A 14,922-nucleotide genomic window follows, 5' to 3' on the forward strand; every position below is an offset into this window, starting at 1 on the left:
TATTGTCTCATCAAACGACTTCGCATCGCCCTTTGAACACAATTTTAACTCCTTACAAAGCCCATCATACCCAGCGTGATCTGGCTTACCTCCCCAACTACCCCTCTCTATCTCTGCTCTAGACCTGTCATGCTGGCCTTTTGTTCTATTTGTGAACCATATTCAGCATGTTCCTGTCTCAGGACTCTTGCACTGGCCATTTCCTCTGCCTGGGATACTCTTTCCTTGGTCTTTACAGGTTTGATTTCTTCTCTTCAATCACACCTCAGCTAAAATACCCCTTCTTTGGAGAGGTCTTCCTTGATGATCCTACCTAAAATAGTACCTCTCTTTCTACCCCCAGTCACCTATTTCAGTGCCCTGCTTTATTTTGTTTCCATCACACTTATAGTATCTGAAATTATCTTTTGTTTGATTCTAATCTGTCTCCTCCCACTGGCTTTTTCTTCTGTGCCTTGTTCACTGTTTCATCTCAAGCATTTAGAAAAGTGGTTAGCACAAAGGAAATACTCAATGGTGTTTGTTGAAAGAATGAATAGATAACACACTCTGTAACCTTATAAGGCAGAGTACATATCATTCACAAGGGTCAATGTCCTCCAACCTGAGACCACCAGGAACATGCTGGTAGTTAGGCAAGTTGGGTTTACTGCTATTGCAGTGAAAGAGAAGCCACACCATAGGCAACCATCTCACTAACAGAATGTTAGGAAAGAATCCCTAGGACTTGGGTTCAAGTTAAATGATTATGGTTGGGATTTGAGAAAGCAGGACTTTTTGGGGCACCCGGGTGGCTCAGTCGGTTGAGCATCTGACTCTTGATCTCAGCTCAGGTCATGATTTCACGGTTTGTGGGATCGAGCCCTCCCTCAGGCGCTGGTCTCACTTCCTCAGAGTTATAGAGTGTCCTGGTCTGATATTGGTGTTCTGTGTAACTGTGCTTAACAGAAGAACACAAAGGCCTGGTGGTGTCAGGCCACTTACTAGATGTCAGCATCTGTTTTTCTCTTTCTTGCAAGTGTCCTAGGGCTGGAGTCCAGTGTCAGCACAGAAATAAACAAGACTGTTTCCTTTGGCTGTTTGATAGTCCTCCCCTCCTCCTCTCCCCACCAATTTTGGGTTTGTATGGGGGTAGCCACTGAACAAAGATGGCGGAGGCCAAGGTAGAGAAACAGTGCTTCTAGAAGTCAGACAACTCAGAAACACCTTTATTTGCCGAAGAATTAGCTACCACCTCAGAAGGTGCCCAAATCTATTTAATTTTCAAATGAGGGATGGTGTATCCTGAATGAGATTACCCCATGTTTACCATTGCCTCAAAGGTCATGTTAATAGTCCACCAGGGTCTTGGTTCTAGTTCAAGGTTTTCTCTAAATACAACTGTATTGTTTTAGAAAAGTGTTTTAACCAGGATCCCAGCATCCTCTGGGCTCCCGTAGCACCCTCTCTATTCCTTTGCTAACATCCCTGCTTATATTGTAATTAATCTGTTTATAATCTGTCTGCCTGGTTAGACTGTCTCCTACATGTTTGTATCACTGGAACTTAATTTTAACTAAGGACTTGGCACAGGCTACGTTCTCTATAAATATTAAATGGATTTAAAATGGAGATTTAATTCCTGGCTTGAATTCATCTCACAAAACATTTATTGTGTCTGTACTACGAGCCAGGAGGACACTATGATAAAACTGATAGTCCTTACCTTCAGGGAATTAGTATTCGATTCTAATAGACTTAAGAACAAGAAGAGCTGGCCTTTATTTAGGATCGGGCACCGGGTTACGCGCCCGAGTGATTACTGCCATCTTAGAACAGCTGATACACTAATGGGTTAAGCAACTTTGATGAGGCCACACAATTATTAAGGGGGCAGAGCAGGGATTGTAAATCAGACAGTCTGACTCCTGTCACACTTGCCCAAATGTTAGGCTGAAAGGTGCCAAGTAAATTCAATTCTGTTATTAAATGAGTGGAGGTCCTTCAGGCTATCAACATTGCAGCAAATGCAATTAAAGTGGAGTAGGTTAGTAGCACCAAGCTAGAAGACTTTATGCTCTTTACCAAAGAGCTGCATTAGCTCTCTGTTTCAGCAGAAATGGATTTCGGTGTTGGCTTCAGATCTGAGTATCACTCAGTCAGTAACATTTATTGGGCGCCCACTGTATGCAAATAGCTGTTTCTGCCACTTCCTTTCCTACCCACATCCTGAAGCAGGGAGGGGAAGTGGGGAAGAAAAGGCAAAGAGGGCGTGGAGGTCGGCAGGTGGGCATCTCCGGTCGCCTCCAGCCTCACCCCACTGCCGGCGCCGGCCACGCCCCCAGCCTCGCCCTAGCCCCCCAAACCCACTTTAAACTCCCGCCCCCTCTTAACGACGACCAATGCCCGGCCGGGGAGCCCGAAGGAGACCGAGGATTGGCCGGCGCGGCGGTTGCCGAGGTGACGGGTGGGTCCGGTGGGGACCCCGACCGCGGCGGGGGCGAGGGGTGCGCGGCGGCTTCCGCCCCCGAGCCGCGCCGGCTCCTGTCGCGCACCCCCTCCCCCCGCGTCCCAGCCCTCACCGCTCGGCTGCGGAAGGGGGCGACCCGGCTCTGCCCCCCTCCCCCCGGCCCGGCGCGCCCCGCGCGCCCCCCGCCGGCCTCCGGCTTGGGGCGCACCGCCCTCCGCCTCCGTCTCCGCCCCCAGGACCCGCGGCCGCCCGCTCCCGAGCGCGGCTTCCCCGGCCAGCGGCGCGATGGGCTGCGGGAACTCCACCGCCACGAGCGCGGGCGCCGGCCGAGGTGAGCGGGGGCGCGGGCCGGGGACTCGGGGGCGGCGGGGAGGTCTGCGGGGCGGGCCGCCCGTGCGGGAGAGGCCGGGGTAGGGGTGGGGGGAGAGGCGGCGGGGCGGGGACCCCGCGAGGCAGGGCGCGCAGCCCCCCTCTCTCCCCGTCCCCATTTTCGGGCCGGGGGGCGCAGGCCGCCCGCTCTCGGAGGGACCCAAGGCAGGGCATTTCCCCACCCCGCGCGGGGGCGGTCTCGGCGGGACGCGTAGAGCTTGCGGGGCGGTCCTGCGGAGGGTGCGCGGGGAGGACGCGCGGCGGGGCTCCCCTGCAGCGGGTAGCCCGGCGCCCTCCGGGGGCAGAGGGCTCCTGCGCGCGGTCCGCAGCCGCTCCCTCCGCGCCCCGCCGCCTCGCGGTCCTCGCCCCCAGCCCCTCGGACCCCTGGCGCTGCGACAGGCAAGTGCGGCAGAGCAATTCAGGACTTTCTCGGTGGTGCTGGTGGCGGCGGGGTGCGAGTGGATCGGGCAGAGCCGCAGACGGGGCTCCGAAAATTCATCCGAGTCTGTCCTGACGCCTAAACCCGGCCGGGCTGCCCGAAGGATGTCTCCGAGAGGCTGCAGTTTCAAGGATGCTTTAAGACAAAGTGTGACAAAGCTTGCATATTCGCAGTGATCGCTTCATGTAGTTTTCACTGGAAAATCTATTGAAACTTCTTTTACTCCGCTTCATTTTGTGGATTGGCAGGCTACAGCTCCCTAGATTTCCCCCGTCAGCCAGGCTTTCTTGTCGAGTGACTTATTCTAAAGCTCAACTCTTCTTCGCATTTAGCCCAGCTAGCGTCTCCCAGTTAAAGAGTCAGGATCTGTTTGGAGAAATGTCTGCTGGCCTGTTTTGGTAGTTCTTCTGGTTAAAGAGCTTATAGTCTCCTCCAGTTGAGATCAGTCAGATGCCACATCCTATCCCCACCGGCAAGTGCAAGCAGCATTCCGATGCGGCAGTGTTTCCTAGCACGCTGGTGTGGGCGCCCTGTCAATAACTTGGTGACCTTGGGCCTGTCACTTCCCTTAACCCAGACCTCCGTGGAAGATGGAGTTTAAAATTCGAGCCCTGTTTGTTTATTTATTTTAAAGTTTATTTTGGCGTTTTGCTTAGTGGGATCAGATGTGGAACGCTGCCCTGTTAACTGGCCAAGTTTGTTTTCTCCTGTTTGTGAGTAATCTCACATGGAATATTCCATTTTCGGAGAAGGCGCTAAAATATGTGGGCTTCTAGTCTCAGAGCTGTGAATTAACCCGGGTGAAGGATTCACTGAAAAGTTGATCTGTTACAGGTGATCTTTATCATCTTGAATTAAATTCTTGTTCTTGGGATATGCAGAGAGCCACCAGGGACCAAATCTTTTCCATTCATGTAACAGTGAGACGGGTTAGTAAGCACCTTGTGCTAACGAGGACAAACAGGATTCTAACCTGAGAGTGGCCAGAATGCTCTGGTTGGAAACCTGGAACAGTGTCAAGGCCACATCCTGCACGATGCGTTGTGTCTCTCAATCCAACGTGCACCGGGACCCCATGCAGCCCACTGCAAGGTTAAGAACAGGGCATCTGGGTGGCCCTGTTGGTTAAGCGTCCGACTCCTGATTTCGGCTCTGGTCATGATCTCACGATTCTGGAGTGTGAGCCCCGCTTCTATCAGTGCAGAGCCTGCTTGGGATTCTCTCTGTCTTCCTCTCTCTCTGCCCTCCTCTCTCTCTGCCCCTCCCCTACTGGAGCATGCACTTTCTCTTTCTCAAAATAAGTAAGTAAACTTAAAAACTAAATAAAAATTAAAAAAAGGTCAACAATTATCCACATTAAAAAAATCATAGGAAGGATTTGTAACATTTTCTTTAAAGTGGAGCTATACAGTCGGTTAGTTCATTTGCGTTTTTATTTATTAATGAACTGCTTGTCAGATTTGGGGCCAGGAGGGAGGAATACTGTTGCTACATCAGAACAACCATAAGGTAATTTGGAAATGGTAATGTAAGAAAATGGGAAAACATGATTCTTTTTACAGATATTTGGTTGACCTTTTCTTTTTTTTCCCTAGGTGCACATCCCTTATTACATAAAAGGAGGTGTAGTTCTATTGAACAGTACGTGCAAAGTGCATGTCTTCTGGTTGGGTAGCTTCTCTTTTGTTTATGAAGAAGAGTTCATGTAAGAGCATGCTGTTCTCTCCTCTGGCTTGCTCTTTGCTAAAAATTACTTTTCGTTCAGGGAAGAACAAGATAGCGAGTGCAGACCGTAAAACATGACAGAGAAGACATGATGAGTAAGGACTTACTGCATCACTTCTTTGATGGATCTGCCCCGTCTTTCACAAGGTCCTCCCCCAAACATTTCCTTGCTAGAGTCCAGCTGGCCAGCTTTGGCATTTGGTCATTGTTATTTTGAAATTTTCTGTCAGCTGGTGGCAGGGCTTGAGTTTCAGAAAGGAAATGCATCAGGATGAACTATGTAAGGTTAAGAAAAATAAAACCACAGTGCAAAGGTATTCGGATATCTTTCAGTTGTGAACTTTGACATCAGCATCCAAAACGCTATTGGCCAAGTTGCAAAGTTGTGGTCCTGAACCCAAGTGGCATGAAATGCATTAAGTAGATGTTGTCCCTGCCCTCTAGGTACTTACCATGCACAACTTCTGAAATATCCTGGGGTCATACAGGTCAATAGCTATCCTTGAGCTTTTCAGCAATCCATCCATCCATCCATCCATCCATCCATCCATCCATCCATCCATCCCATCCACCCATCCATCCATATATACATAATATAAAAGTACAGACAGAAGGTGAGAAGGGTGCTGAACTTGGAGACTGGGGACTAGGGCTCAAGCTTGACTTTGGTTCTGTGCTGGTTGCATTGCTATGGGTATTTCATTTCACTTTTCTGAGTTACAGAGTGAAAGCACTATGTAAGCTGTAATTTATTATAGAGTAGTGGAATATTACCATGTTGAAGGTAAAATGGCTTTCCCTGAGCATTTTTCTACAAGAATGTGGCAAATCTACTTCCAAAGGGTACATTAACACCTAATAATAATACCCTTAAACCTAAAATCTTTATTATAAGCCCTGTTTTACTCTCTAAGTAATTCAGGTAAAACATGATAATTGTTTCTCCTCTCCCTGAGCTATCTGAACAACTGCCTTTCTTGGCTTTCGCCTGGAGAAATTGGTTAATGTGACAAATTGATATTTAGTAGTGTACTTGTGTAAATTTGATTCCGTATGTCCAGTATATGGAGAAACTGATATGCAGTAAAATGATCAAACAGCCGTAAGGAATCAGCCCCTAGATCACTCAGGCCCTATGTAATTTCTCCTAAGGGGATTTCTAACCATAAACTTCTGCACAGTCCACCTGTACGTGCAGAGCGCTGGACTTTACTAGGAGCTTTAAGGCAAAGGCTGAGCAACCAGCAAAGGGTGATTGAATGAAATCAAACTCACGCCCTTGAGAAGTTGATAGTCTAGGTAGGAAGATGAACCATTTGAGAACCTTTGCAAAGCAAAGTATGATAGAATGCACGTTGAACATCCAAGTGCCCAGGAGATGTTGAATAATACAGTTTAATCAGAGGAGGCTTCGGGGAGGAGTTGTGCTGTTGGTCCAAATGGGGTCATGAGAACCATTGCGATTGCACAAGAGCTCTCTCCATCGTAATGTTCTAGTAAGATCACTGTCTCAATGTAGGAGTTTGATTTTCCCCAACCTAGAACTGTGTTAGGTTTCTTGCATAGTCTAGAGTCTAGACCCTAAATGATAGAGCAACATTTGGATTAAATAATCCATTTTAAAAGTGCTGCATTTACTATAAAGCAGGGAGCTCTGATTGTTTCTCTTTGCTCCCCACCCCCACCTCTCTCTCTCAGCAATGAGATTCTCTGTCCTCTTGTTTTTCTTTGAGCATATATATATTTTTAAACTTAAGTGGAGAAAAGAGTAGCCCTGCATTTAGGCTAATGATCTAAACAGGTCAGCCATTCCCTTTTATATAATCATACATATAGATGGCTAAGCGAGTCAGTAATGTAAGCCAGACCGTCTCTTTTTAGGTAAACCAGAAAATCCTTAAATATTTGGATGGTTCCAAATATCTACAATAGTCTACTTCAGTGCAGGCTAAGGCTGTGGAAATTCTTTGCAGCAGAGGACTTATTTCAGATGTTTTCTGCTCATGGTAGTTGATTGAAATTTTTAGTTGTAGTTTTTCTACCAGATATATGTAATTGGTAAGTGTCTGATCATAACTTCGTGGCAGCTTAGTATCAGAAAGTTTCTGTAATGGTTCTTCTGCTCTTTATATAACATTAGTCTGAAGAGGAGGAGTTTAATAATTATTTGCTCTATTTTTATCAGTGTACCCAGGGAGTTAATACAATCCTTTTGAGTCCAGTTATTTAGATTAGTTTTTTCCTCATCCTCAATTAGCCAGATAATTGCATTCTCTTCTTTTGATGTAGCTGTGTGGTCCAGCTTTAGTGTATGTGTATCAGTGGTTCGGTAGTACTGAAATGCTGCCACTGTGCTTAGCGTTAGCGCAGGCCGTATGGGGGAATAACATAAAATTTTGTTGATAGCACCCAGGAAGTCACTTATGTCATAAGTGGCATTTTCTTTTAATGTTTATTTATGTGAGACAGAGTGCAAGCAGGGGAGGGGCGGAGAGAGATGGAGGCACAGAATCTGAAGCAGGCTCCAGGCTCTGAGCTGTCAGCACAGAGCCTGACGCAGGGCTTGAGCCCACAAGCCGTGAGATCATGACCTGAGATGAGGCCGGACGCTTAACCGAGTGAGCCACCCAGGTGCTGCGGGCCTGGCTGGCTTTAGTAGTTCACGTTGGTTATAGGGTGTTGGGAAGGAAGGAAGAGTGGGAAGGAAGGCAGGAAAGCCTTAGAGTTGAGGGGGGCCTCTGGTGCCACAGGGCCCCAGTTCAAATCCTGCTTTTGTCATTTATCAGCTGTGTGACCTTGGGCAACTCACTTAAACTGTACCTTAGTTTTCTCAACTATAAAATGTGGGAGTAATAATAGAACTTACTCAGGGTAAAATGAGTTAATGTAAGCAAAGTCCTTAGAACAGCATCTCGTATATTGTAAGCACTCCCTGCGCTGTTTATTATTAATATAGGGAAAGACTTTGGTAACTGGTGTAGAAGGAAAGAGCGGGCATACAGCAGGGGCATACTTTAAAGCTGCTGCCTGGAGTCAGGGGAGTGAGAAGGGCCTGGAGTGTTGGAGGCATTGATGTCAGAGACCCCTGGGACAGCCAGGCTGAGGATGGGCTGCATGGGACGGAGAAATAAAAATGAACCCAAAGAAATGCCTGGGTCACTGGAAGATTCTGTCGCCTCTAAAGGGAAGGTAGGAAGGTGCGGGTGACTGGTATTCTCCTGGAGGTTGCAGTGAGAAATGATGGTGAATGAGGAGAGATGTAGAAGTACTTCTGTCCAGGCATTTAACCACTCATGCGACAGAATCTGGACATCATCAGGACGTTCCCGCGTCCCGGCTCCCTGGAACTGATGTTGCTGTTGCGTGCAGGGTTTGCAAAGGTGACCTCAGCGAGTTACTCAGTTCTGCCATAAGCCACTTAGCGCTCGATATAGACATGGTTAAATTATGATATAGGAGCGAGATGCCAATCCCTTACCTTATGTCTGTACTTATGTGGCAGCCTTTATTTATTAATTTTTAGCTGCCTAACGTGGAGCTGCTCAACAAGGACAACCTGCAAACAGAGAGGTTTTGTAAGAGCCTCCATATTCATGCACGTAATTTTATATTTCTAGGACACATTGACCTGGATTTTTTTCTCCCTTATTGAAGAGATGACTTACGAATCTAGTTCTTTATTGGCTTCTTGAAAAAATAACATTGCTTTGGATGAACTATGAGCTGTTTTTCAACTTCTTTTGGCCAAACTGAGACTATGACATCGTTTTAGAACTATTATGGGTCAGAAGAGACATCACAAGCTGTCAAAATTAAAGAGAAGTTTGTTTAGTTTTTCTGTAGTTATGTTTATACAGTTCTCAGAGGGCCTTTTCTTTCCTTTTATAAAACAAATAAGGAGTAAGCCATTCCTGCCTATTTTTTATTATTTCCCATAAGAACCATAGTCGTTTATGTTTCTGGTCATTTATGCTGACAGAAGAGTGATTTGTAAATCTTTAGTGCGTTTTTAGAAATACTTCATGTACACAATTTTATTATTTGGCACGTGTGTTTAAATGATCACCACTCAGTTGGAAGAAGGAAGTATGATTTAATATGTAATTTAGCAATTTATTTACTTGTGAATATTTCGTCTGTAACATTTCTATACATAGAACATATTTATAACATAAATTCTATACGGTGCAATAGAACGGTGATGAAAAAAGGCATTGATAGGCTAGTTTGTCCTGGTGTCTGGGTTAGTCGGTTAAGCATCCGACTCTTGATCTCAGCTTAGGTCGTGATCTCCCAGTTCGTGAGATCCAGCTCCTGGATTGTGTGGGGCTCTGCGCTGACAGCATGGAGCCTGCTTGGGATTCTCGCCCTCTCTCTCTCTCTCTCTCTCTCTCTCGCTCTCTCTCTCTCTCTCTCTCTCTGCCCCTCCCCCGCTCACACTATCTCTCTCTCTCTCAAAATAGATGCACATGAAAGAAAAAAAGAAAGTAGAACCTTTCTCTAAAAATTAATTAATTAATTAAATAGGCCAGTTTTTGAAATGTAAAAATGTATGTAGCCTTTCTTTAAAAAAGATCGATCTTTTCTTTATATTAGCATTTGGCACATGGGAGGAAGCTTGTGACAATAACTGTATGAATCTGAACAATGTTGAGAACGTACCCGACTGTACAGCTCACTCTTCATTTGTAAGGCTGTTTAGATTGCGAAGGAACGTCTGTCTATAGGAACCAAGGTATGACATCCGTCTCCCTAAAACTGCTGAACCCATGTTGTGTCTTGTAGCTGGCTTGCTTTATCATTCACGAGGAGTAAGATTGTGTCTGTGTTTCTAGAATGTATGACTGTAACATTAAATTTAATCCCTCCCCCTGCAAACCTTAATTTTGCTATATATTTCTTTTCTTCAAAAAAAATTTTTTTTTAACGTTTATTTTTGAGACAGAGAGAGACAGAGCATGAACAGGGGAGGGGCAGAGAGAGAGGGGGAGACACAGAATCTGAAACAGGCTCCAGGCTCTGAGCTGTCAGCACAGAGCCCGACGCGGGGCTCGAACTCACGGACTGTGAGATCATGACCTGAGCTGAAGTCGGATGCTTAACCGACCAAGCCACCCAGGCGCCCCTATATATTTCTTTTCAAAAGAGAATTTTGGGTTTTAGAGGGAAGGAGGAGGACAGGGGTGAGAGGTGTAGTGGGAGGAATGGTGGCCTCTAAAAAGATATGGCTGTATCCTAATCCCTGGAATGTGTGAATTATCTTACTTGGAAAAAGGGTCTTCGCAAATGTAATTACGGTAAGGATTGTGAGATGAGGAGATCATCCTAGATGGTCTGGCTGGGCCCTAAATCCAGCGATAAGTGTCCTTATAAAAGAGACACAGTGATGTGGGGACGTGGGTGGAGTAGAGTGCACACGCTATGAGGTCACAGACCAAAGAATGCCAAGCAATGCTCACTGCCACCAGATGCTAAGAGGAACATGGAAGTTTGGACCTGTTGATGCCTTAATTTTATGCATCTGGACTCCAGAACTCCAAGAGCAGTATTTTTGTTGTTTTATGCCAGCCCGTCTTCGGTGATTTGTTAACAGCCATACAAAACTAATACAGAAAGTTTTTCTGCAGTTATTTGGGAATGGGATATAACTAGAAAAGAAGGAAATACAGTTTACAAACCATACCTTTTCCCTCCTGATGCAGTCCAGTTTCCCAGTTCTCTGACACCAAGTGGGAGCCCTCAGATGCAGTTCACTTCTGACACTGACCACCTGGAGTCTGTGTCCATCCCCACAGATTTAAGGGCAAGGTGCCGTAAGATGTTCTCAATTCTTTTTTTTTTTTTAAACTTTATTTATTTATTGTGCATGCACGTGTGCAAGGGCACATTGGGGAGGTTAGAGAGTCCCAAGCAGGCTCAGCGAAGAGCCTAATGCCAGGCTCGATCCTGTGAACTGTGGGATTGTGACCAGAGCCCAAATCAAGAGTCAGACGCTTAACTGACAGAGCCACCCAGGCACCCCCAAGATGTACTCACTTCTGACACCAGTCGCAAGTACTGGGTCCCCATTACTCCCACTTCTATCCAACTTGGCAGCAAATTTGGGTGTTCCCACAGCTCTCCTCCTCAGATTTGATAATTTGCTAGAATGGCTTAGAATCCAGGAAGGCACTTTACTCACGGGTTTAAATTTACCAGTTTATTATAAAGGACACAAACGAACAGCCAGATGGAGAGGTACATAGACTCATGTCTGGAAGGGTCCCGAGTATAGGAATCTCTGCCTCCATAGAGTTGGATTGTACCACCCCCCTAGCACATGGATGTGGTCGCCAAGTCAGAAGCTCTCGGAACCTTGTTGTTTAGGGGTTTTTAGAGAGGGTTCATTGCATAGGCCTGATCGATGGAATCATTGGCTATTGGTGATTAACTCAATCTCCAGCTCCTCTCCCCTCCCTGGGGAACAGGGATGAGACCAAAAGTTCCAAGCTTCTAACAAGGCTTGGCTTTCCTGGCGACCAGTCCCCATCTCGAAGCTATCTTGGGTCCTGCCAGGAGTCCCTTCATTAGTATGAAAGAGGCTCCTATTACCCTTATCACTCAGGAAATTCCAAAGGTTTTAGAAGTTTTGTGCCAGGAACAGGGGACAAAGCCCAAATATTTTTCTATGACCCCACAATATCAGATTAAATTTTTTAAGTGTTTGAATAAATTGGGTTTGCTATGCATTTTCAAGTGACTGAGGCTTTCGACTTTGAGACTCATGAATAAAATATTAGTCTTTTGAAGTGTGTAAAGTAAGGTATACACAGTCTTGGTGAAGCGAAGTGATGTTTGAAACAACCAACAATGTTTAATTAACTGTTTCCTACTTTTTTGTCTGTAGGGAAATGTTCTTCCCTATAGACCCAAACCATTTATAATAACTTTTTGTCACTGAAATTGCATATAGTACTTGTCTGAGAGCAAACCTTAGACCCTTTCTCTTTTTTAGGAAGGTACTTAAAATTATCATCCTTTATACAGTTTTGGAAAATAGTCATCAGATCTCTAGTGTATATATTTTGTGATGATTTCATGCCACAGGAAGAATTGTTACCTTTCCTCCGTCTCTGTTTCTTCTGAGGCCATTATATTAATGTGTCAAGGCTATGTTTAAACGGTAAAGAGTCATTTTGGCAGGAAATGAGGTGGTGCTAACAGGAATCAATGTTGTATCCCAGGGGCCAGGAAAGAATTAGGTACCATTATAAATATTTGTTTAGCAAATGATAAATCACATGGACCATAAACACAATTTAAAGCAAATGGGATTTTGCCACTATCTGAATTGTTCTAGGTAATTTTTTTTTTTTTTCTTTGTGGCATAAATTCTCTAGAGATCTCCCTCTGGTTAATTAAAATCAATATATAGGTGAAGTGTGATTACAGTGTTGTGGTGAGGGTAATGATTTTTCTTCTATTTAGTTTTACAGTTTTATACTTTTGCAGAACAAAGATATTTTACATTTTATGTACCTGCATATTCTGATAGTTTTGCCAAGGTTTGCAACAATAACACATTTTTTATTTTTTTTTTTTACTCTGAGAACTTGTGTGTTGGGGAGTCATGTTATACCTGTTCTGGTTCTATAAAATCATTACTACCATGTTCCCTTGCTTCTAAGATGCACATTTTCTTCCCTTAAAACAAAAAATGGAGCACATACTATGATCACGTGGATACCTGTAGTGTTTCTGACTTCTTTGCCCACCCCGCCACTGCACGTATTAAACAGATGGTGCCCTTTAAATGAGGGACATTTGCAAACAGGAAAAATGGTGGGCTGACTTCCTTTGGGAAGGTAATACCAGGCACCTGCATGGGGCCTGCAGCCATCAGGTGAGGTGAATGGAAGGTTCCCCGTGGCTGATTAAGTACTCGTTAGACAACATGTTGCTGTTTTGAAACTAGTTACGCACGCGTTGTGCTTTGTCTTCTCAGCTGCTTTTAATCTGCCCAGTATTAGCAATTGAAGCAGTGATTTAGTGACCTTGGACGGAATGATCAGAGCAAGGACTTTGCGTGGGTCTGTGCCTTCCCATTCCACACTGTTCTTTCCCTGCCGCCCTGGGGCCATCCCCGAGATGGAGTGAGGTGGCTTCTGTCCCCTCTGCTCTCTGTGTGGATTTATCAGAGGGCCCTTCATCTCTCTGCTGAGGACTCATGGTCCACACTATGATCTCTGTTTTCTTCTCTCTGGAAGACTTTGCAGAATCAAAGTTTCCCACCCCTCTGGCTCTCCTGACCACAATAAACCCTCAAAACATTCCCTGTGCTTTTCCATGAAAATGAAAATACGAAAATCAAGATATTATTTTCTCTCTAGACTTTCTTCCAAATTCTTATGCTCGTTTTGACTCTGAAATAAAACATTCATTTACACAGGTTTTTGGTGGCACTAATCCTTTGCTTATTTTTTCTATCAAAACATCCAATGTTCTTAGGTTAAGATGGTTTTTTTTTTAATTTTAGGAATTTTTTTTTTGGTTTTATGACTTCAGATTCCAAACCAACTTTTATTTCTATAATTTTAATGATACTTGTGACATAAAAATGTTACTCTTCTCTAAAGAAAGGAATGAAGTTTGTTACAAAGTTAGGGTTTGGTCAGAACCTGAAAAGAATTTGTTTGAGACACAGTCTTGATTATCTTTATGCTCTGCTTTGAATGTGTAGGATTACAGATCTTAAATTAATATCACCGGGGTACAGTTCGTGCAGTTTTGGCAATAACTTTTCCTGCAGGTTTATTGCTTACTTTGTAGCACATTTTTTATTTTCAAATCTCTATGACTTGGGCAGAAATTATTTTAATTCCCATTTCATAGGTATGGAAATTGAGATATTAATTTCTAATGAAATTGACTGCTAATAATAACACCTTAGCTATTTTTATGTAGCAGACTTTATTCTAGGTGTTGACATGCATCTTTAAAGAAAAATCTTGGGGTGCCTGGGTGACGCAGTCAGTTAAGTTGCCGACTTCGGCTCAGGTCATGATCTCGCAGTTCACGAGTTCGAGCCCTGCATCAGGCTCTGTTCTGACAGCTCAGAGCCTGGAGCCTGTTTCAGATTCTGTGTCTCCCTCTCTCTCTGCTCCTCCCCTGCTTGCACTCTGTCTCTCTGTCTCAATCTCAAAAATAAATAAACATTTAAAATATTAAAAAAAAAATCTCCACAGTAGTGTCAGATAATGAAAGATGAAACTGAAGCTGCAAAATAAAATATGGGCATCTATTTGGGGTCTTAGGGATTGCAATCTGGGAGACAGGAATTTGACCAAAGTTGAAAACATACTCTGAAAAGACAAAGGAGGTTAGAGTTTTTAGAGGAAAGAGAAGGTGTTCATAAATTGTTTTGAAGAAAAGGTGTTTGGTGCTGGCTTAAGTACAGTTAAAGTAATCTATGTGTGATTGGTTGCTAGTGTGAGAAAGCCCGTTTTGGTCCATTATAACATAAGTAGACGCCTTAGCTTTCAGCTGAGTTCAGCAAAAGGATTCTGAGAATTTGGAACAGAATATGTGCATGAGCTGGGCCTGCCTCCTCACTGTCCTCCCTGATCCATTTTTTTTTTTTTAAGTTTTAGTTCTTTATTTTGAGAGAGAGAGAGAGAGAGAGAGAGAGAGAGAGAGAGAGATTGAGAATCCCAAGCAAGCTCCACACTGTCAGCTTGGAGCCCGACACGTGGCTCCATCTCATCAAAGTGAGATCACGACCTGAGCCCAGATCAAGAGTCAGATGCCCGCTCAGCTGACTGAGCCACCCACGTGCCCCCCACCCTGTTCCATTTTAAATGGAACCATAGCTCTTAGCTGTGGTTATTCCATTTTATTCTCTGTTCTACATAAACTTTTGAGAAAGATACTCGTATTACCCTCATTTGACACAGGGAGGGAA

At 44.6% G+C, this 14,922-nt stretch overlaps 1 protein-coding gene across 2 annotated transcripts in view; it reads left to right on the forward strand.

Annotated features, from left to right (window-relative positions):
* The first annotated feature begins 2,135 nt into the window (after positions 1–2,135).
* CB4H12orf75 (chromosome B4 C12orf75 homolog) overlaps positions 2,136–14,922 on the forward strand; it is a 38,296-nt gene continuing 25,509 nt past the window's right edge. The window contains exon 1 of one of the 2 annotated variants that reach the window (XM_053226681.1): positions 2,136–2,780. In XM_053226681.1, coding sequence (XP_053082656.1) covers positions 2,167–2,780 — 614 coding nt within the window. In that variant the 5' untranslated portion in view covers positions 2,136–2,166. The remainder of the gene's footprint in view (positions 2,781–14,922) is intronic. The other variant, XM_027070944.2, reaches the window with a different exon arrangement.

This window comes from Acinonyx jubatus, chromosome B4, assembly GCF_027475565.1.
Source record: "Acinonyx jubatus isolate Ajub_Pintada_27869175 chromosome B4, VMU_Ajub_asm_v1.0, whole genome shotgun sequence".
Lineage (NCBI taxonomy): Eukaryota > Metazoa > Chordata > Mammalia > Carnivora > Felidae > Acinonyx > Acinonyx jubatus.